Source organism: Zalophus californianus, chromosome 10 (genome assembly GCF_009762305.2).
Source record: "Zalophus californianus isolate mZalCal1 chromosome 10, mZalCal1.pri.v2, whole genome shotgun sequence".
NCBI classification, from domain to species: Eukaryota; Metazoa; Chordata; class Mammalia; order Carnivora; family Otariidae; genus Zalophus; species Zalophus californianus.
Genome location: NC_045604.1, coordinates 30015304 through 30039665, shown reverse-complemented (window position 1 = coordinate 30039665; position 24362 = coordinate 30015304). Strand labels below are relative to the sequence as shown.

Genomic DNA, 24362 nt, shown 5'->3' with positions numbered 1-24362 from the left:
CCTATGCCCAATTTGGGTTGTGTCTAATCTTATCACGTGCTCACGGTATGGGCATCTGCCTGAGTGGTTGGAAGCTTTTTCAGAAGTTTATAAAAAGATGTTTCATATTACTGACCCATCCATGTTTCTGCACATCCGTGCATCTCAGAGGGACCTCCTTTGTAGGCAGGGCTTTAGAAAAATATCTATTTTCGGGGCTCCTGGTTGGCTCAGTCGTTAGGCGTCTGCCTTCAGCTCGGGTCGTGATCCCAGGGTCCTGGGATCGAGCACCACATCGGGTTCCCTGCTCAGTGGGAAGCCTGCTTCTCCCTCTCCCACTCCCTCTGCTTGTGTTCCCTCTCTCACTGTCTCTCTCTCTCTCTGTCAAATGCATAAGTAAAATCTTTAATAAAAAAGAAAGAAAGAAAAATATCTTCACAACTCTGGAACCAAGACTCAGCAGAGTCTCGGGAGGGTGGGAGGAAATGCAACTTGTGAGCTTTCTCCTTCACCTCCACTCCCACCAAAAACGTAGTCTCCAGAAGACAAAAAGCAGATTGTTACTACAGGCACGGAGGGCACAACTTTAGAATCCAATAGACCTGGATGCTAATCCAGTCTCCAATTCTGCCACTAACCGGCACGGAACTGGGAATAATAATAAGAGCAGTATCAACCCCACTGGGTTGTCTAATGTATTAAATGAGATGGCACTAACACAGATAGACACTTAAATGTTCATTGCTGGGGCACCTGGCTGACTCAGCCAGTAGACCTGCAACTCTTGATCTCCAGGTCATGAGTTCAAGCCCCACATTGGGCATAGTTTACTTTAAAAAAAACAAACAAACGAAGTTCATTGCTGACATTTTTCTTATGAGTAGGCCATCAATAATAAATATAAAAGTCCCATAGTTCACAAACTAAAAATGCTTAGCTGTTGAAAGATAATACATATTTTTATACATCCACCTGACTTGCTTTCCACCATGACTTTTGATTTAATCAGAAAAATAAGAACTGTTCTTGATTACGTATCAGTTGGATGGTGAGGGATTTGTTTGCTTTGAAATAGTGTTAGAAAAGATAAACAGTTGCTCTGTTCACCTCATGCAATCTGAGATTTATGCATCTTTAAAAGAGATATTTCTATATCCAGGTGATATTCCTAGAGTTTAAAATGAACCTCAAAAGATATTATTTTCACTTATTATTAATTATACAATAGACTGGGAGAAAGACAGCCAAGCATGTCAAGGATCATTTTTTTAAAGATGTGTTTAATACTTTGAAGAAATATTTATTTTAAAATTTGGGAAATGGAAGGCCCTTTGTTTCTTCACAACCCAAAAGGAACTACACCATGGTTTGCTCGCAGAAGAACCTCCCATAGAAATGGGTGGTTCTAAAGTTGTCACTGGCATTTTGCTAATTTCACTGTACTGGAACTTAAAACATTATCCCTGATTTTCTCTGTTAATGGAGGCTTAAGGACAATGCTGAATCCACAGATAATCCAAAAATCAAGTTTCCACCATTTTTTAAAATCTACTTCCACAAGATGACAGCTGTTTGCTTAAATACCCACTGCAATTTGGAAAACTTGTAAGTGGTTCAGGATTGTCCTTGCACCTGATGTGGGTCTACTCACTAAGCCACCATGCAGCTCACGTGAAGAGTATTTTGCCTTTTGTCTTACATTCTGGATACTTAAATTTAAAAATCCCCAGGAGACAGTAATGGTTCTGTAGGGCAAATTCCAGCAGAGAATCCCCTTAGGAGGTATGGGAGTGGCACCCTGAGCTAGAGGAATGTCAGTGGACCTGAGCACTCTCTCAGGGAAAGCACAGTGAATTGCTCAGAGCAGCTTAGAGTATTAACACTATTCCTGATGTCTTAGACCAGAGCCACTGTCTGTATAAGCTGGCAGAGGCCTTGGGCTCAGGAAGAACCATTATCTGAGCTTTCTTTTAGAATAGCACTTGGTAGGCAGAAATATTTCATGTTCAGCAAAGTTATCACTGTAGGAAGATGAAATAACGGTATTTTATGAACCAGGCACACTGTCCTACTTCATGGTAATTATTGTTAAGCTACCTTTTTTTTTTTTTTAGCTTAAAACCTCATTTCTTCTTTTTTAAAATTTTTTTTATTTAAATTCAGTTTAATGAACAAATAGTGTATTATTAGTTTCAGGGGTAGAATTTAGTGATTCATTAGTTGCATATAACACCTAGTGCTCATTACGTCACGTGCCCTCCTTAATGCCCATCACCCAATTACCCCATCCCCCCACCTCCCCTCCCCTCCAGCAACCCTCAGTTTGTTTCCTAAAGTTAAGAGTCTCTTACTGGTTTGCCTTCCTGTTTTCATCTTATTTTATTTTTCCTTCCCCTATGATCATCTGTTTTGTTTCTTAAATTGTACAGATGAGTGAAATCATTTAGTATTTGTCTTTCTCTGACTGATTTCGCTTAGCATAATACCCTCTAGTTCCATCTGCATCGTTGCAAATGGCAAGATTTTATTCTTTTTGATGGCTGAGTAATATTCCATTGTATATATATACCACTTCTTTACCCACTCATCTGTTGATGGACTTCTGGGCTCTTTCCATATTTTGGCTGTTGTGGACATTACTGCTAGAAACATTGAGGTGCATGCGCCCTTTTGAATGACTATGTTTGTATCCTTTGGATAAATACCTAGTAGTGCAATTGTTGGGTCCTAGTGTAGTTCTATTTTTAACTTTTTGAGGAACCTCCATAGTGTTTTCCAGAGTGGCTGCACCAGTTTGCATTCCCACCAACAGTGTAAGAGGGTTCCCCTTGCTTTGCATCCTCGCCAACATCTGTTGTTTCCTGAATTGTTAATTTTAGCCATTCTGACTAAGTGTGTGTGAGGTGATCTAATTGTGGTTTTGATTTGTATTTCCCTGATGCAGAGTGATGGTGAGAATTTTTTCATTTGTCTGTTGGTCATTTGTATGTCTTTGGAGAAATGTCTATTCATGTCTTCTGCCCAGTTCCTGACTGGATTTTTTTTTTTTTTTTTTTTTTTTGTATTTTGGGTGTTGAATCTGATAAGTTCTTTATAGATTTTGGATACTAGCCCTTTATCTGATGTGTCATTTGCAAATATCTTCTCCCATTCTGTCGGTTGTCTTTTAGTTATGTTGACTGTTTCCTTTGCTGTGCAAAAGCTTTTTCATCCTGATGAAGTCCCAATAGTTCATTTTTGCATGTGTTTCCCTTGCCTTTGGAGATGTGTCCCTAACCCCACCGCCCCCGCCCCCATACATTTTAAAAGATGAGGAAACTGATTGGGGCACTTGGGTGGCTCAGTCGTTAAGTGTCTGCCTTCGGCTCAGGTCATGATCCCAGGGTCCTGGGATCGAGCCTGCTCAGCGGGGAGCCTGCTTTCCCCTTTCCCACTCCCCCTGCTTGTGTTCCCTCTCCCGCTGTGTCTCTCTCTCTCTCTCTCTCTCTCTCTGTCAAATAAATAAATAAATAATCTTTTTTTAAAAAGATTTTTTATTTATTTATTTGAGAGAGAGAGAATGAGAGATAGAGAGCACGAGAGGGAAGTGGGTCAGAGGGAGAAGCAGACTCCCTGCTGAGCAGGGAGCCCGATGCCCCGATGCGGGACTCCATCCTGGGACTCCAGGGTCATGACCTGAGCCGAAGGCAGTCGCTTAACCAACTGAGCCACCCAGGCGCCCTAAATAAATAATCTTTAAAAAAAAAAAAAAAGATGAGGAAACCGAGACTTAGAGCAGTTTCCCCTTTCCAAGGTCAGTTGGCTAGCACAGTATTCACAGATCTGAAATCACCTCTTTTTCATTTTTCCCAGCTGTGGAAATGCAAGGATCAATAATTCCCCTAAATAATCAAGAGTTGGCTATAATGCAACTGCAAATGCATAAGCATTTTTTGACTGCTAAATTAATGATATCTGGGTGTGAAAAGGCATGGTGAGCACACATTCCTAGTTCCTTTCCTATACAGGGCTTAGAATTGAGCATAGCATTTTTTAAAACAAATATGATCAGATATGAGATATTTTAGTATCATTACTATCTGTCTTAGCACTTCAAAAAAAAGATAGCTTCCTTTGCAAAATGTTTGAAGCTCTTGGAAGTTCTTAGACTAATCTTTCCTGTTATTTTCTCTGCCACATGGTTAAACAAATACAAAACAAATTGGTAATGTGGATTTTCTGTCTTTCACGTACAAATACATATCCCTGAGCAATTGGGTGAATTATTAATTTATGTCCCCCAAATTGATAAGTATTTGGTTTTAATGATCTTGTTAGGCCATCAGTTTCCCTTAAGTATTAGTTCTTCAGCCCAAAGACTTCTCTTTTCTTTTTATAGTCCCAATAATTCAGAATAAGTTTTGGTCATCTGAATGATTTTTTTTTCCCTTCATTTCAACTTCTGATCTTACTGAGCAGGATATTAATAAGCCAAGGGAAATGATGTAATAATAAGGAACAAGTGTATCTAGGTCTTAAAGAGTAGTCTTGGATATTTAGAACAAGCATATATAAACAATGGTTCTCAGATGAGCAGAAAGCTACAAGAATTTTAATGATTGTGATGTTACTTTTTAGTACCAGTGGAAACAGAATACAGTAAGCCTCACTAATTCAGAACCATTCAACTTGGCAACAGAAAGCTGAATTTAACATGTACTTTAAGAAATGCAATTTTAGGGGTGCCTGGGTGGCTCAGTCATTAAGTGTCTGCCTTTGGCTCAGGTCACGATCCTGGGATCCTGGGATTGAGCCCCGCATCGGGCTCCCTGCTCGGTGGGAAGCCTGCTTCTCCCTCTCCCATTCCCCCTGCTGTGTTCCCTCTCTCTGTGTCTCTCTCTGTCAAATAAATAAAATCTTAAAAAAAAAAATACAATTTTATTTTATTTTTTAAACATAGGCTTTTTTAAAGATTTTTATTTATTTATTTATTTGACAGAGAGAGAGAGAGAGCGACAGAGAGCACAAGTAGGCAGAGAGGTAGGCAGAGGGAGAGGGAGAAGCAGGCTCCCCGCTGAGCAGAGAGCCCGATTCAGGGCTGGATCCCCGGACCCTGGGATCATGACCTGAGCCAAAGACAGATGCTTAACCTACCTACTGAACCATCCAGGTGCCCCAAGAAATGCAATTTTAATGCCCTCAACCCAATGGTTTCTGTAAAGTAATGTAGTTGATACAGTATGGTGCAACTAAAAGGATGTTGGGAACGTCAGATGTAACGTTAAAATACCTAGTCTTGCTCCCAATTCTATCACTAATTCATTGTGTGTCTCTCTCAGAAAGGCTAATACCAGATCTGCCAAAGTGTTGGGAGAAGTTAAATAAAATAGATGACAGGGTTTTGATAAAAGTTCAAAGAACTAAGCAAATATTTTATCCTCAGAAATTGTAATAGACAAGAAACCTACATTTATATAAACCTTGAAAAAGGTCTTAAACATTTAAAACTTGCATTTTAAAATAAACTACACATCAGTAATACTCTTAATTTCCTGAATTTCTGCTTCTGCTGCTGGTTTTAGACAGAATTTCTCGAGTTGGATACTCAGAGTATGAAACAGAAAGGCATCTGTAAACTTCCTATCAAAAAATAAAACCTAAAAACAGTGTCCGAATTTGCACAAGAGTTCAAGTTGCTGAGTCTGAATTAGTGAACCAACAATAATCACTGTAGAACAGTGTGGTAATGTTTTCCAGATTCTGTATTTCTTGCTGCTTGGGAGGCAGAACTTCATACCTGTATATATCCTTGTATTGACTTGACCATAATGTGTTTCATTCTTTTAAAATAATCAGTACTTACTCTTTAGAATGACAAGTATATTATATTCACATCTTGGTTTCAAAGTTCTGTTGAAATGAGTAGGATTAGACCCAGGGAGGTAGAGGTTCTCTGGTTGTTTGACTTTGTTCATATCTAATCATACCTGGTGTGGGTCCATAGGAGGTACTGCAGGCAGCTCATTTCAGAGATGCCCCCCGCACCCCACCCCGCCACAAAGGGTCACGTTACCCACGGATTTGGAATAGGGAGCACAGCAGGATAGTGATGACCACATTTGTGTCATTCTGCCACTGGAGAGTCCTACCATGTCATAGCCCTGGGGCCAGAAGACTAAGTTCACCGAAAGATACTATGACATTCCCTGCCCAATCCACAATGGGTATTAAGGTGTGAGTAATAAAAGCTTTATAAAACAGACTGATTATTTGGATAGAGATTGTTGAATGCCTTTTCTCAACAATTCCATTTTGTTAAAGAGTGTTCTCCTGCTCTTTCATTGCATGTAACCCTTCTCTCCATGGTGCCCTCTTCCTTTCTCATTCCTGTCCCTTTTCTGCATGAGCAGCATCCCTTGCTCCCCTCTAACACCTGGAGGATAGAAACAACAGACTCTACCTAGCCTTCTGTGGGGAACAAACCCAACATGAAGCTGCTCCTGGCAGTGCAACCACACTGTGGCCCATGGACTAACAGGAGTAGTTTTAAAGAAAAGGATTTATTTCAAATGCTGAATTATGAAGGAGTATTGATTGTATGAGTGGAAATACCTAGACGATTATCTTTTTTCTTCCTGGACTAATGCTGTAATGCAGAGAAACGCTTCAGCTATTTATTTTGAATACAGTACCTTGTTTACTAAATGTTCATGTAAATTCTTAAATGTTACCCTTTTTTACCTCTTAGAAATCATCTCTCCAAAAGTCAGTAAGAAAGTTGTAGATCACTACCAAAGCTCAGTAGGTTGAACTGAATTGGGCTGTTAGCCACACTCACAAAATAATATTTTAATTGGCTAAGCTAATATTTGGTCCAAGTTCATAAAAGTTTGAAATCAAATAATTAAATACAAATACAGTCCTCATCCCAAAGACGATAAGAATGCCTTTAAGCTAATATTTTTAACAAGAACTGTTCGACAGCGTTCTCTTGTAAATTTTATCATACCTGAGGCAGTTTTCCTCTTTCGATTAGCTGGAAAGCTGAATTTATCCCAAGGCAAACCAGACATCTAGTACAGGCTAAATTCAACAACTGGAGCTTAAATTTGGCTTAATATATCCCCACTTGGATCTGCCTGTTTAATTCTCTTTCATATGATAACGTTGGTTTATTCATAGTCTTGACTTACCACCTGGACAGACGGAACCTCATATCTTATTCTAAGAGAATAAGAAAACTTTGCAAAACCCACAAAAGTTCCTGAATGGAAATCAAATGCAAACTTATGAATCAAAAACTGTTTTAGGACGTGACTACAAGAATGTAGTGAAGAGCTTTTCTCTCAGGAAGGGCTGCTTTTTATGAATGTGGACATTTCATATTCTGAGGGGACAGATGGTCTTAAAACAAGATAAGGGCTCTGACTTCCAAGGCTGACCAGCCAGGACAGCTGCAATTTTGAGTGTCATATGCACTTGAAAAGCTACCTATTATCAAAAATTGTATGTATTTGCCCTTGGTATTAGGTCTGTTTTGACACACAGCTTTATTTGAAATTGAGGGGGAAACCAGAAAATTGCCTCGTCCCAGGCCCCTTTAAATTTTGTTTTCCTGCCTCAGAATATTCCATCAGTTCCCAGCCCAGAGACCTTATTTTTGCCTTCATTCTCCAAGAATTTTTAATGTGGTTTTTGCTATCATCTGGTATGGAGAGTTTGATGAAACATAGGTTCTATTTTAATTCGTGTTTTTAAAATAATTCTTTAGTAGAGCCTTCCTTCCTCATTTTTATCCCCAAGACTTGGAAAACAAACTGCAAATTTATACATAGAAGGAAAATGTGAGTGTTCTATGTCAGTTGATGCAGTCCCTTAGCACAGTACAGCCTCAAAATAGATTTTTCCTGAGCGTATACAGATTACCGCTTCATAACATCAGAAAACCAAATGTTTTCCCTTCTCCTAATTTACTGAACTCAGTTTCTTCCATTTTGAATCAAATTATACTTTTTCTAGAGATAAATTATGGGAAATGTCTTCTGTAATGTTTGAAATTGGCTATGAATTTAACAAGGTGAGGAACTTCAAAACTTCTTAAGAGTTTAACAGCTGGGACTATTGGCGCATAAAAGGTGCTCAGTGTATTCTCAGGGAATTAATTTGCCTATGCTTTGTATTCATGGGAGCTTAATTCAAATTAGCAAGTTTAATAGTACATGTATTGGGTGACTTTTGTGTGTGTGTGGTGCTATGCTTGCACTGTGTGGGAAATAAACAGAAGATAGGATCACTGCCTTTCGAGAGACCACAATCTAGTAGGGGAGGCAGGGTACAGACCAGTGACTGGAAGACCAGAAAAGCTTGCCAGGGAAGATAGGATTGGAAATATCTGGAAGATCTTTCAGGCATAAGCAGGGGGAGAACTGATGTATGAATTAGTGTGAAAGGACATTCTTTCACTCGACCAGTGTGAGTCTCCTGCTTTGTCCAGGCACTGTGCTAGGCCTGGGGAAGGAAGGGTAACCATTAACAAGGTATCTGTATCCCTGTTCTCAGAACTGACAGTCAGATAACCATGTAATACCCAATGACCTATGTGATGGGCAAATGGAATGTGCTATAGGATCTACAGAGATGGCTTGGGGGAGGCTTCCTGGAGGCAATGATGTCTATACGGAGTCCTGAGAGATAGCGATCCAATAATTGGCATAGGGAAAACAGGAGAAGGAATAGGCTCAGAAAAAAATGGAGAGACTGAGCTGTTTTAGACAGTGTGAGTTTGAAATACCCACTAGCCATTGGGGAAGAGATGTCCATTAAGCAGCTGTATCTACAGAACCTCAAGTCATATTCTGCAGCCTTCAATATGGGTCATTGAGTGATCTGGTAAATGTGTAAAACATGGCAAAGTAAAATGTTCTACACATAGAAAAGTCCTCATGATTCAAGAAGAACAGGCAGGCTTGGCACTACAGTCAGAACACCCAGCCAAAATTCCCTTTTGAATCTTTCCCAAGAAAACACAATACATAATGGACTTCATGCTTTTTGCTTACTGTTATGAAATAATTCTGCACGAAACAAAAATAAAGTCTGCCGTGAATTTGATATGGAAGAATAGTAGTATGTCAAAGGCAAAAGAAAAGGTTTTGGTTTAGGGCAAAGCAGGGTTTAATCAAGAAATTTATTTGTTCATTCCTCACATATTTACAGTGGTCCCCCAACCCCCTGATCCATGGGGGAAATGTTCCGAGACCCCTAGTCATGGAAGCTTGACACTGTGGATGGTACTGAACCCTTATATATACACTACATTTTTTCTGTAAGTGCATACCTGTGACAATGTTTCATTTCTAAATTAGGCACAGTAAGAGATAAATAACAATAGCTAATAATAAAATGGAACAATTATAATAACATACTGTAATAAAGGTTATGCGAATGTGGTTTTCCACTCTCTCAAAATCCCTTATCGTGCTATACTCACCCTTCTTATGATGATGTGAAATGATAAAATGCCTACGTGATGAGGTGAAGGGAGGTGAATAGTGTAGACACTGTGTCTACTAACAGGAGACTAATTAGGCGGCTACTAACCTCCTGATACATCCGGAAAAGGGTCATCTACTTTCAGAGTACAGTTGACTGCCCGTGGCTGAAACCACGGAAGGCCAAGCCATGGATAAGGGGGCCACTGTCCTGAGGATCTTCTCTGTGCTGAACACTGCCCTAGGTGCTAAGATACAGCTGCAAATTAGACCAAGTCCCTTCCTTCACAGCTTTCATTCTGGTGAGGGTAGCAGGCAATTTCAAAAATTAGACAAATGTATAATGTACAGTCAGTCCAACAAGCAACAGTAAGAATATATAGTTTAGGGATATAGGGAAGAGTAGACACAAAATGGGGGTAGTGGTCACTCTGAGGCATCAGGAATTAGTTCACGGAAGGAACACACAAGGAGCCTGAAGGGTGATGTTCTGTTTGTTTCTTCAGAGTGGTGGATTCACAAGTGTTCATTATATCATGCTTAAAAACCTACCTATACATTACATCTTTAAATTTCTAGTTGTGGTAGAATACCCATAACATAAAATTTATTATCTTAACCACTTGGAAGTGTACAGTTCAGGAGTGTTAAATACATTTACATTCTTGTCCAACCAATCTCCAGAACTCTTTTCATCTTTCAAAAAACTCAAATTCTATACTTATTCAGCAACGGCCCCCATTTCCTTCTCCCCCTAGGCCCTGGCAATCACCATCCTACTTTCTGTCTATGAATTTACTACTCTGGGTACCTCATATAAGTGGAATCATATGGTATTTTTGTTTTTGTGACTGGCTTCTTTCACTTAGCACAATGTCCTTGTGGGGCGCCTGGGTGGCTCATTTGTTAAGCGTCTGCCTTCGGCTCAGGTCATGATCCCAGGGTCCTGGGATCGAGCCCCGCATCGGGCTCCCTGCTCGGTGGGGAGTCTGCTTCTCCCTCTCCCACTCCCCCTGCTTGTATTCCCTCTCTTGCTGTCTCTCTCTTTCTGTCAAATAAATAAATAAAATCTTTAAAAAAAAAAAAAAAGAAAGAAAGAAAAAGCACAGTGTCCTTGTGGTAGCTTATGTCAGAATTTCCCTCCCTTTTAAGGCTGCTTAGGGGCACCTGGGTGGCTCAGTCGTTAAGCGTCTGCCTTCGGCTCAGGTCATGATCCAGGGTCCTGGGATTGAGCCCCGCATCGGGCTCCCTGCTCAGCGCTCAGCAGGGAGCCTGCTTCTCCCTCTCCCACTCCCCCTGCTTGTGTTCCCTCTCTCGCTCTTTCTCTGTCAAATAAATAAATAAAATCTTAAAAAAAAAAAGAAGAAGAAGAAGGCTGCTTAATATTCCATTGGATGTATAGACCACATTTTGCTTATCTGTTCATTGGTCCGTGGTCCCTTAGGTTACTTCTACCTTTTGGCTATTGTGAACATTGCTGCTAGGAACAGATATGGGTATACAAATACCTCTTTGATACATGACATATTTTAAAGAAAAATAAGGCAGAGTGAGGGCACAGAGGGAGATTTGGTAGTAAGGCAAAGCTTTTGTAGAAAGGGTAGTCAGCAAAGGCTTCTTTGAGTAGATGTTATTTGAGCTGAGGCTGAAGTGAAGTGAGGGAGTGAGTCCTACACAATAGGGGAGGAACCATGCAGAATGAGGGAACAGCAAGTGCAAAGGTCCTGAGGCAGAAGGAAGCTTTGCGTGTTGAAGAAAAGCAAGAAGACCAGCGTGCCTGGGGAGGAGTGAGGCCAACAGATACGGTTTCTGAGTTAGACTGTGATAAAGGATTTCCGCTTTCTTCTGAGAAGAAACTATGTAAACTCATGGAATATTGTTTTGTTCAAAGTAGTTAAGTGATGCCATTTGTATTCAATTCTATATTCTGTGCGCTCAGGGCAAAGTTGCCCGAGGTGAGCACACACGGGGGCTAGCTCTGAAACTTCTGCAAGCTTCGTGTCTGTGCATGCCAAAGCTACATCGTTCCTTGTCAAGGAGGGAGCTACATCAATGTAAATGAATTTAGTGCCACTTTTCCTAGGGCACAGTGTGTTATATCGTAACTATATACTAAACAAAGTCTGAAATGATTTGTAATTCAGGCCAAAAACCGTCTTGGAGAATTGAAGTACTTTCCAGACAGTTAAGCAAAAAAGCCAGTGATAGTCTAATAGGGTGATTGCAGAATACTGCTTGTACCTGTTTGTTGACAATCCAGTATCTTCCTTTCCATACTTCAGTTCATAAGCATTCAGTCATAGACTATTAGGGTTGTGGGTGACGATAGAGACCAAGTCCAACTTTGAAGTTCCCAGATGAAGAAAAGTTGAGGCCCCAAATAGTGACGTGCTCATGATCTCACAGTTAGAATTGAGATTAAAAATAAAGACATTTAATTAGTGAGGAATTAAATGTCCACTGCTTCTTGGGGATGACATATTATGAACAAAAAATTGACAAGAGGGCAGGCACTGCTCCAGGTGACATTCTTTATGCAACGGTATTTCCTGAGCCTATGCTTCTCTGGCGCCATGCTAGCCACTGGCTTCATTGTAGCATTTTGTGCAGTCTGCCATGTATAGTTGGGAAAATTGGGCTTCAAAATTAACACAACAGCATGAAAAGTCTGTAACTGAAACTTCACAATTGGCCCTGTTTTCTGGAATGTTGTGATGGAGGATGCGATACACTTTCAACTCTTCACTGTGCCTTCCATTAATTTTGGAACACTGCAACATCAGAGACTGTTTTGTCCGCGAAACTTCGTGGCAGGGAGAAGGATCAGATGGCTGTTTAGGATATGTGTTGGAAGCCAACAAATTGATCAGTAAACTTTAATATTTTATCAGTACATTTTATTATTAGAATTTTAAGAAATAATGACTAGGATGTAAAACTTGTGCGTTTTTAAGTTTATTCATATTTAATTCATATTTTACTTTTCCGTGGTCCTAAGAGACTTAAGACAGTTATTTCCCATATTTTACAGATAAAAACACAGGCTCAGAGTGATTGAAAGACTTGCTTGACAGGACTAGTCAATAGAATTAAATTAGACCAAATTCCCTTTGAATGATGTTGTTATAGCCACAAAATCAAGTGCTTTTCAAACTTTTTAAATCAGTGGAACCCTTTTTCCTAAACTCCATATATGAAGCAAAGAGAAACTCTTTTTTTCCTTAGCCCTGCTACCTTAGAGTCCCAGTGGAAAGGGCTGGGTGGAGATTGCCCAGAAAAGACCCCCATGAAGGCACCCTATGACACTAAATTATACTCATTCTCAGTTGTGCCTGCTATTTATAATAATGATCTGTGGCATTTAAGATGTTAAAGTTCCTTCAAAATCGTTAAAGATGAATTAAGGTATGAGCCATAGCAATATAAATGTCAATAGTATATTATTTTCGTTCAAATTCTCTGAAAACCACTCATGTATTATGAGATCAGACCCTTTAGAAAAGGAACTATTTGATTAACCAGGACATCCCATTCTCCAACCTCAGCAGGGGGCAAAAACTTGCACGCTGCGGCACCAGGGGGAAGACAAGCTCCGGGACGGTCAGGAGCCCTTCAAGTTCTAGTTCCAAGCTCTGCCGGGGGGCGGGGGGGGGGGGGGGGGGGGGCGTGGCCAGGGAGGACGATGTCTTGTGGGCGGGGTTCAAGAACTCTAGAGCCAGATAGCTTGTTAACAATCCAGGGTCTGCGTTTTAGTAGCTGAGGAGGTAGAGTTACGTTACGTGACCCCTGTAAATCTGTTTCTTTATCTGGAGAATGAAGATAATAATACCTTCCCAAGATTCTTAACAGTATTAAATGAGAAAACATGTAAAAAATCCTTTGCACATTGACTAGTGCTCTGAAATGTTAGCTTCTCCCTCCCTGCGTCTGGCTTACTTTGAGATCTTAGAAAAGCTATTTAATCTCTGAGTCTTAATTTCAAAATACCTATAATACCTTCTCAAGAAAGCCATCCTTTAAAAGTTAGCCTTCTCCAGAATCCCAGCACTAGGCCCCTTCTCTCTCTAAACATTCTCACCAACCCCAGAGGTTTCGTCCAACACTGGTCCATTGATGAGTCCCAAATCTAGACCACCATCCAGGCCTCTCTGCTGAGGTCTGGACCTTCATTTCCTGCCATTTCCTCTATATCTACTGAGTGTTCCACAGGCTCCTTAAATTCAATATGGCTATACCTAGACTTATTAAATCCTGCCTTCTCAAATATGCTCTTCTGTCTCTTGCCAAAAGGATAGCCACCACCTTCCTCCCTTGACAGACACCCAGGAGTCATCCAGGACCTTCACTCTGGCCTTTGGAGTCAACCATCTTGATGCCTTTCAAGTCCATCCCCACCCCCACCCCATGGCCCACTGTACTTGTAACCTCTATTCCTGCGACAGCCTCCTGATTGGTCCTCCCATGAGACTGCTCCCTCCTTCCCCTCCTTCATATACCAATTCCTTCTCCACACTTCTGGTGGAGCGCTCATTCTAAATCAGAGTTCACCATTGCCATCTTAAAATCTTTCAGTGCTTCTGTATTGCTTTCAGACCAAAATCCAGACTCTTTCTGACAAGCAATGTCCTTCAGTCTTAAACTTTATGGCCCATCCTCCTCTTGGCCCTCTGCTCTCCTTCTGCATGAAAGTTAAGCTGCTGATCCTGTGTGTGCCCAAGACATGCACTGCTTATCTCTATAACTACTTGACACAGACACTGTGTTTTATTCCTGTATCTTTAATACCTGGCACAGGACTGTCAAACTGAATGAATGAGTGGATGGATGGATGGATGGATGGATGGATGGATGGATGGATGGATGGAAGGATGGATGGATGGATGGTTGGATGGATGGAAGGAAGGATGGATGGATGGATGGAAGGAAGGAAGGATGGATGGATGGATGGATGGATGGATGGATGGATGGATGGAAGGATGGAAGGAAGGAAGGATGGATGGATGGATGAATTCATATATTTCATATATTGCATATACATAAAGGTGTAAAATAATAAATAATGCATGTTACAGTGCCTTGCAAGTTACAGTGTCAGTAGTTGTAAGGGCTTGTTATTCCTGTGTACATAAATAATGCATACTCTATTTGTCCACATTTTTACACACAGCTCCTTCCAAAGAGTTGCATTTTCTTGTTAGTAATTTGCATATGAAGGCACCGAATTGTATATTCTAGTTGCTAAAAATAGCTCTTGGGTTAATAAGCATACACACACAAACACATTTTTGTAGGGGACTTAACAGCCATGAATGTAAAATCTTGAGTTTGAAGTTTTGCCGGAAACAGGATAGAATTTAGTCTTAGACATCAGCATTAAAAATATCTCGTCCTCCCATTTCCAAACCCTAAACAGCCCTCACTCTTTATTAAGTGAACTTGGTTGATATGAAAAGAACTAGCAGGTTGCTCTCAAAATTCTTACAAAATTACGTGTGTAAATTATTTAAATATAGCCCTTTCAAAAATAATTTTAAAAATTCCTTACAGAAAACTCTTTCTCCTTTTCTGACTTATTAAAGGAAAGGGTCTTCTGAGGACAAATTGTGTACCAATTTATAGATCGCCATCCTTCCAAAAGCCTCAAGGAAAAGAAATGTTCTCTAGGTACAAAATGATACCTCTTTTTCCCACTTTCATCTCTTTTAAAGGGCAAGATACAATTGTTTTCCCACACGTGGAAAATTAACAAAGATAATTATCTTCTCGGCAAAAAAACGGCACACTCCCATTTGAGCCCCCAGCCTCCCAACCTCCCAGCCCCCTTGCTCAGCAAAGGATCCATCACTGAAAAAAGTGCTGAACAGGAAGATTTACAGGCTGTGCCATGTGGCAGGTACCAGAGAGGCAGAAATCAGTGTCTTCATCTTCAGAAAGAGTCTGAGTGTTGTGTATGACTGAGAAGCCAGTACTGTAATGTATTCAAGAAGACCTAAGGGTTTACTTTCCAATAAGGATGGAAAAAATCTGAGCATGCCATTGTGAGCTTATCGTAATGCTGCTTCATATAAAAGTTGGTAATTAGTCCCTGAGTGAATAAAGTAGAATAGATGATAAGAGATTGATACTTAGAGGAGAAGCACAAAATGCTTTTGCCAGTCATCAAAATTTAAAGGTGATAGAAAAAGTGTTGGGGATGCCTCTTGTCTGTTTACATGTAATTTCCAACTCTGAATTTGCAATGATAGAGTTCATTAACTTGTATTTTTAAATTGTATTAAAAGGAAGCTTATAAATTTCAAAGGAGAACATAGAAGGCCAAATGCAGGAGACTTTGAGATCCAGCATAAGATACCACAGAAGGACTGATGGGAATTTTGGTCTCCTGTCAATCTCCCCACTTCTACCATCCAAATATGGTACAGTGGTATTTATACAGGAACTGAACAGCACATCTCAAAAATATATTATTTCTGAGGACTCCAGAATATGTAATAATTTTCCAAATTTTGTTTTCTCATGTAATTTAATATCAGTTCATTCATGAAGTTTTGGTGTTACAGAGTCCTGTTATAGATGAATTTAGACTCCCAAGTATGCCAGCCCCCTTTCATTACTTAATGTGGAATAGAACTTGATTTACAGGAAGAACATCCCAGAGAAAATGCTTAAGATTCTAAATGTATTTCATATATGAATTTTCACAAAAGGACATGAATTCCATGGGGCGCCTGGGTGACTTAGTCAGTTAAGCATCTGACACTTGATTTGGGCTCAGGTCATGATCTCAGGGTTGTGAGATCACACCCCTCATTGGGATCTGTGTTCAGCTCAGTCTACTTGAGATTCTCTCCCTCCTTCTCCTTCTGCCCCTCCCCCCACTTTCGCCCTCAATCAATCAATCAATCAATCAATCTTAAAAAAAAAAATTCCATGAGTATTGTTGGAGCACACTTAAGTTTCTGGACTTTTCCCAAAAAGTAAATACAAATGAACTACAAAAAGAGAAAATTCTGAGTCTTCTGAGAGGTGTGTCACCTGTATTTTGGCACTCATCTTCTCTGTTGCTTTTAGGTCCTTGTGAACCATCTCGACCATAGCAGAGAAACTATGGTCTGCCTCTCAGCGCAGAGATGCAAGAAATGTAGGAGCTCAGGCACCCTATTCCAAATCGGAATGAGGACGTGGGCACATTTCCCTTAAAGCAAAACTGACCAGTGAAAATCCTCATTGGCAAAACATATAAATTAAGACTTGATTATTTAGACCACAGGATTCACACAGGATTCTTTAGCCAGAAAACACTGTCACATTTTCAATACTTTATTTCAGGGAGAAATCTATTGTATAAATGAATTTTTGAAAGCCAGTTTCAAATTAGAAAAAGAAAGGAAATTGGCTTATACGATACTTAACAGCTAAATGTAATAGGTAATATCACAGTGATATCAATCTTGGACAAATACATCAATAATATAAAGCAAACATTAATTGGAGAATTCTCTGGAGATGCTTTGACTAATACAGAGTCCTCACGCCAAGATGCTTACAGTCTACTAGGGAAACAGATGGTTACTAAAGCAATGCAAAATGCTGTGAGAGGGATTGCTAGCTGAAAGTAGAGTCAACCAGCAGAGCAATGATCCAGGAACTACTTGGTCAGTAAATGAGAGTAATTCCATAAAAATCTTGTTCTTTCTTTCTTTTTTTTTTTTAACCTTACATAGTTTAAATATCAGGATCATTGATACCAAATTATAAATTATCTCTATAGACACAGAAACAAAATAGACAATCAATAAGTACCTTTGGGGCAATTAGCATAAGTTTTGTTAGACTTAATGAGAAATTCTTAGAAATGGCTTAATGGGAAAATTAATTCAGTCATATGAATTCAACTCTGATGGACTTTAGAGAAAAATTATAGAAATGGCCATAGTATGGGAAACCTGTATATTTTCCTTCAGAAGGAAAATGGCATATATTTTTAAACTTTTGGAACAAAGGTACCAGTTTGGATCAGTATTTATAGAAATTATCCAGCACATGCTAATCTGGAGACTTTAAATGATCATTCTGTGATAATAGTAAACACATAAGCCAGGACTAATGATCTATTCTTTTTGTTTTATGTTTTTTAGTAGATTTTTTGTTTCTTAACAGAGTGGCATAATTTATCACAGAAAGTAGAACCTAGGTCTCAAAAAATACATTTATCAAGAAAAAGAAAGTTTCAAAAACAACTTCCTAAAAAGACTTTTATTAATTTATCTTACATTTTTATACTGTGCAAATTCCTACATCCTCCCTATTAACCTCTATTACTCTTGTTAGATTTCCTTGCTTGTGAGAATATCTTTCATTGTAGCATAAAATAATGCTCCATTTCAGTTGTTTTTTTATAATTGTGTTTAGATCATTATAACACTGAAAGTGGCTTGTTTTCTTTTTCAACTTCCTAGTCGTATGTAAAAGAGAAAGGTGAATTCTGTCTCCTAAGTTGGATGAAGATAAAAAGAGAAAGCACTGAGAAATTTGCCAAAAATCGAACTATTTTTAAATGATATTAGCTTTCTGCTGTAATCCTTTATGAAGGACCCACACACATCACCAGAGTGTGGGCCCTTGAAAGGAGAACATGCACCGCAGGGGACAAAGCATGACGAGTGTAAATTCTTCTGTCCCGAACCCAGCTAGAGAATATCAGTGGTATTTCCAATTGTTGACATTTTATAATTTTGAACCAAATGTAACTAAATGTATCAGTCTTTTTAAATAATTTAAGATCATTTTGGGGGCGCCTGGGTGGCTCAGTCGTTAAGTGTCTGCCTTCGGCTCAGGTCATGATCCCAGGGTCCTGGGATCGAGTCCCACATCGAGCTCCCTGCTCCGCGGGAAGCCTGTTTCTCCCTCTCCCACTCCCCCTGCTTGTGTTCCCTCTCTCTCTGTGTCTCTCTCTGTCAAATAAATAAATAAAATCTTTAAATAATAATAATAATAATAATTTAAGAACATTTTTAAAATGTCTTAAATCAGGGCGCCTGGGTGGCTCAGTTGGTTAAGCGACTGCCTTCGGCTCGGGTCATGATCCTGGAGTCCCGGGATCGAGTCCCACATCGGGCTCCCTGCTCAGCAGGGAGTCTGCTTCTCCCTCTGACCCTCTTCCCTCTCGTGCTCTCTATCTCTCATTCTCTCTCTCTCAAATAAATAAATAAAATCTTTAAAAAAAAAAATAAATAAAAAATAAAATGTCTTAAATCAGATGGAAAATGCTTTATTAACTGTAAAGTAGGACATACATAAAATGTCAAGTGGGCAACAACTTGCCTACCAGTTTCAACGCCATAAGAAGACACAGCGCCTAATAGTGTAGCATTTATCTGTTGGTACATATCACTAATAAATAATCAATTTTTTTTATTCTCCCATCTCACTTTGAAATACATGTGGTATCCAGTGCTCACACTATGTACCTATTTCAGTACTTATTCCTCACTGTTTTTAATTTGGGGCAGAGACTTGGAGGATGAGGAGGGGGAAGCATGTTTAATGTGAAGTTACGGCTCAAAATAGAAACACTAAAATCATCCCAGACACATTTAAACAGCAAATGTAAGGTAACCTTTTTGTTTTGTTTTGTTTTGTTTTTGTTTGTTTTTACTCTTTATTTGAGTAGAGTTGACACACAGTGTTTCATTGGTTTCAGGTATACAACGTAGTGATTGAACTTCTCTGTATGTCATGCTGGGCCCACCCCAAGCGTAGCTGCCATCTTTCACAACACTAGTGCAATATCACTGACCATGTTTCCTACGCTGTGCCCTTTATTCATGTGACTTAGTCATTCCATAACTGGCAGCCTGTATCTCCCACATCCCTTCACCCATTCTGCCTATCTCCCACCCCCCCCCCGAGGCAAGTAAGTAACCTTATTTTAAGAGGATTTAGAGATACCAAAATGGACGTGCACATATGTACAGGCTAAGTTTAACAGCCAAGTTCAGTGCCAGAAGTATTGGGTATTAGTTACTATGGTAACTAGTAACTGAGTTTAGTACATTTAACCTTTTAATCATAGTATTATGTGGCTTTCTTCAGAATCATTCTTATTTATTTTTGTCCAATTAGAAAATAAAACAGGGCTGGAGGCGTGCTGCATCTGTTTACTTTCTTAGCATGGACGTATGTAAACACACTTATCTATATATTTTTTTCCAGAGACTTCTATATACACATTATATAAAAGTTGTAGTTAACGTAAATAAACTCCAGAAGAGAAATTCCAACATCACCATTTTCCCTTGTTCATTGTCTGTGTATGTATTTGTATGTCAGTCTGTCTTTTTTTGACTCTATATTTCTCCCTTATTCAATATTTATAAGGACCTCTAGGGCAGATGCCTTAAAACAACTGGATGATCACCAGGAGTTAGGCTGCATGAATTGCCCATGTCCATCTTCTCCGTATGAGTGACCCAAGACCAGGAAAAAAAGGGGGGGGGGGGGGAATAAAGTATCAGACGTTCAAACCACATTCAGGTTAAAGGGCACCGGCCATCCTGGAGCGTATTCTGCCTAAAGGACAAGGCTTTCATTTGATAAAGATCATTAGTCACTGAGATATATATTTTAGAGAGTTCTCAGTAGCGAATATTCTGTTGCCAGTCACTGGAGTGTACCAGATGGTTCATTAGCATAGGCTTGACAAGTCAAAGGCTTTCAGAATCATTTAGAAAATGTCAAACAGAAACAAGAACGCTGTCACTTTTTATTAGAATTAACTACATCATACCCTGGACACAGATTTCACCTTGGGTCAGAAAAATTAATACAGAATTATATGAATTGTGTAATATACTGGGTTAAGATAGGTCTTTCTCTAGGGACTCATTTGCCGGCAATATATTATGATCCCTCTACTTTAGGAATCCTCAAACCTTTCCTTTTGTAAGATATGAAAAGAGTTGACCTTGCTCAAAATCCATTGGTGTCTAATTGATTTGAGGTATATGCAGAATTTCAACAAGACATTCTTCTAAAGCTCTTTTGTGATCCTTTTCCCAGGAAGCTTGGTGAGTGGGGCTTACTGAATATTCAGCAGCATATAAAGTATGCTTTATGTCAGGAGGAAATACATCCATTAATTGAACACACTGCTGTAGTAAACAGGAATTAAAATTCCATTAAAATATCATGGTGTTTTTTTGTTTGTTTTTTAAATCCAGATGTCAAAAACCTTGAGAACTTCCAGCTGGTAGAAGGTGTCCAGGAACAAGTCAATGCCGCCCTGCTGGACTATACTATGTGCAACTACCCACAGCAAACAGAGAAATTCGGGCAGCTACTTCTTCGACTACCCGAAATCCGGGCCATCAGCATGCAGGCTGAAGAATACCTCTACTATAAGCACCTGAACGGGGATGTGCCCTATAATAACCTCCTTATTGAAATGTTGCATGCAAAAAGAGCTTAGGTTCCAACCCCTAAAAGCTCTGCTTTCAAAACAAAAAGAGACTGGTGGGGGGAGAAAAGAAGAACAGGAAGAAAAGGAAAAAAAAAAAAAAAAAAAAAACTCTGAACTGCTCCAAGCAACACTAATTAAAAACTTGGTTTAAAGATTTTGAGTTTAAAAAGGCATACTAATCAAATACTTAATAGCAAATAAATGATGTATCAGGGTATTTGTATTGCAAACTGTGAATCAAAGGCTTCACATCCCCAAAGGATTCCATATAAAAGACATTGTAACGGAGTGGACTGAACTCACAGATGGATACCAACCCCATATCGGAATAAAAATGGACAGGACAGTTCTTGTATATTTAAACTGATCTCCGCTGTGAAGAAATTTAGGAACTGATCTGTGTTATTAATTAGGCTTATACAGCAGGGGATTTGAGCTTACAGAATGCCTCCGTGGTAAAGCCGAACTAAAACAACTCAAAACATCCATCGGCTGCACCTGTAAAAGCCCTTCCGTCTTCCTTTCAAGGACCCAGCACCTTCCGCCCCATGATCACGGAATCTGTCCTTGCGGATTTGTGCTCAGCCACACCCACTAGTAGCTCCAGCAAATCATGAAAAGCCTAATTTTGAATGTCTGTGTCTTAGACCAGCAAACAGCTAATAAGAACAGTCTACAATATGTTAGCTTGCCATTTGAAATATGTTCTGGTTTGTTTTGTCATGTGTTCATGTTAAAAAAAAAAAAAAAAAAAGCAGACAGTATCCCTCTTCTGATGTTATATAAGCATTAATTAATATTAAGGGAAAGGACTACAAATTTAAAGCAAATGCTCCATAGCTAAAGCAAGCTAGACCTTATTTCTGCTATTGTTACTGAAATGTGGCTTTGGCATTGTCGGATTCCATAAAAATTTCTTGCCAAAAGGCTTGTTAGGGTACATCCATCTTTTGAACCATCAAAGTTTGTAGTTCATTTGAAAATAAAACCTGAAACACATCTTACTGGGATGTCAAATAGTCACAGTGCTAAGTGGTTTAAAATAAAACCGAAGCATGTTAAGCTATTCAAAAAGAAAGAAAAAGGTGAGCTAATAAATTGCCTCAAATCTCCTGCTTGTTGCAGTTGAACATCCCCTAAACGTAGAATGGCAACAGTGATTCGAATCTACACATGGACTGGAAAGATACTAAAGCAATTCCAATCTTCCCCAAAAGGGAAAGGAAGAGAGTGATACTGACCTTTCTGAGTCATAGACCAAAGTCTGCTCTAGAACAAATATTGAAGGACAAAGAATTGCAAAACAAACTCTCCAAACAACGATAGCAGTATTATTGACATGTAATGCCACAGGTATGGAAGTCTTGCCTTATTTCACAATTCTGAGAGGTAGCTGTGCAGATGTGGATCAACATTTGTCTAAAATAAAGTATTAATACTTTCAAGTCAAATAAAAGATAGTGTTTACATTCTTTAGGTCCTGTGGGGGGAGGGGGGGAAACTGTGATATTACAAAATAGCTAAAGCAGTAATTTCCTTAATGTTATTTTTCTGATTGGTAATTATTTTTAACAGTACTTAATTATTGTATGTCGTGAGACACTAAAATCAACAACGGGAATCTCATTTAGACTTTGATTTTTTTGAGATTATCAGCGGCACAATCACTTGTAAAAACTGTAAAAACTAAAAGTATCTCCTAGTCCCTTAATTTTTTCATAAATGTTTCAGGCTTTTGAATAGTTTATTTATATTGTATATCATAGTTTCAACTGTAGACAATTATGATGCTAATTTATTGTTCCTTGGTTTCACCTTTGTATAAGATATAGCCAAGACTGAAGAAACCAAATATATGTGTTTACTGTAGCATGTCTTCAAGTTAGCAGAACATAGTTCAGGGACAGAGAAGGGTCTTAATGAATTAAAATCATTCACTTGATTAAATGTCTGTAAATCTTCATAATTCTTACTGTAGTTTATTTAATATCTATTGTAAATTATGTGACTTGTAGTTTCCTCTGTTTTCAAGTAAATTTAACAAGGGTAGAGTCTTCCCTGGTTTCCTTTACAAGCGTTGTAAGTTGTATACCAAAGATATTAGTTACTACTTCTGTGTGTACAAAAAGGATTATTTTATTATTTTTTTAATCACCTCTAATATTCGTCCACGTGAAGGGTACACATTTGCTAAGCTGAATGTCCACAGCTCCTCATGCAAAGCCTCAGTCACCTGTCATCACAGCTCAAAGGACAATGAAAAACAGCTGATCAGAGTCAATGTCCAAAGCATTAAATAGACTGGCAGCATCCTTACTCTCCCCATTTAAAAACCAAGTTGGCTAAGAAGACATGTGGAGAGGAATGGGTGTTGTTAACAGTTGCTGAAATGGTTGCATCCTGGTTGTGGAACATGGGTGGCGGCAATCATGAGACTGGTGGGGTAGGTACCTGGAGGGTCTTTAACACCGCAAAAAAAAACCCTGAATACATTGATTCTGAAAGGCCGTGTTTTCTTATTTTAAATAATACAGTAGTACTCTCCACTGAAAATTAAACCTAAGAAAATTCAATTACTGGTATGTTGTTAACCTAGCAAATTCCATCCTAAGTATAGTTAGAAAGATGGGCAACACGGAGAGTTACATCCACACTCCTGCTGAATCAAGAACATAAGTTGATAAACAAGAAAGCACCACAGCCGACGTCTGTGGCCTGTCCAAAGTTGGCAAATGAAATTTCTCTAGTGCTCGTTGTTAACCAGTCTGTCACGAGACATTTCCTTAGCAACTGCCTTATCAATTACAGATTTATTAGTAAAAGCAGACTCAAATATAAACATTTTTGGCTTAGCGTGGTTTATTATAGTCGGTCTATGTTTGTAAACAGACAATCTGTAATGTCTGAACATTTGTATTACAGATCTGCAGCTACCTTGGACCTGAATCCATGCAATGTTTAGAGTGTGAAGTCGGTTACTTGTTGGCGTTTTCTTACTGTATCAGTGAAATACATATTGTCATGTCAGTTCTTGCCAGGAGTTTCTCGACAAAATGGATTTTTTTTTCAGTATTTCAATAAATATTGATATGCCCAGCCTGATAATTTTTTAAAAGTTTTTATGCTGTCCTCATTCTGTTAGATACTAAAGCTTCTAAGTAATTAAGATACCTGACTAGGAATGGAATCAAAAGATTTCCACACGAATAGATAACTTTCCCCTCTCTAGATACTATCTAGAGTAGTCTTACCCTTAGTCGGATCCTCGAAGCATTAAATGATCTGTGCATCCTATCCCTCCACATGAAATAAAGCATTTTATATTATTTACTGTTATAACTGATTGGCAGCAAAATCTTCAAGCATCTTTAACTTTTTGTCTACCCTGTGCCCTAATAACTTTACCAAGTGCCTTGTTAATTCAAGTGATCTTCAGAACAGCTCCATGTGGT

The 24362-nt window shown here is 39.1% G+C and overlaps 1 protein-coding gene across 10 annotated transcripts in view; it reads left to right on the top strand.

Annotated features, from left to right (window-relative positions):
- The window catches only part of NR5A2 (nuclear receptor subfamily 5 group A member 2), a 134711-nt gene extending 110613 nt beyond the window's left edge, over positions 1–24098 (top strand). For 7 of the 10 annotated variants that reach the window (XM_027612068.2, XM_027612072.2, XM_027612071.2 and 4 more), the window contains one exon: positions 20672–23391. In XM_027612068.2, the coding sequence (XP_027467869.1) occupies positions 20672–20919 (248 nt within the window). In that variant the 3' untranslated portion in view covers positions 20920–23391. Of the gene's footprint in view, positions 1–20671 lie in introns of all 10 variants that reach the window. The other 3 variants (XR_004819375.1, XR_004819373.1, XR_004819374.1) reach the window with 3 other exon arrangements.
- Positions 24099–24362: the final 264 nt, after the last annotated feature.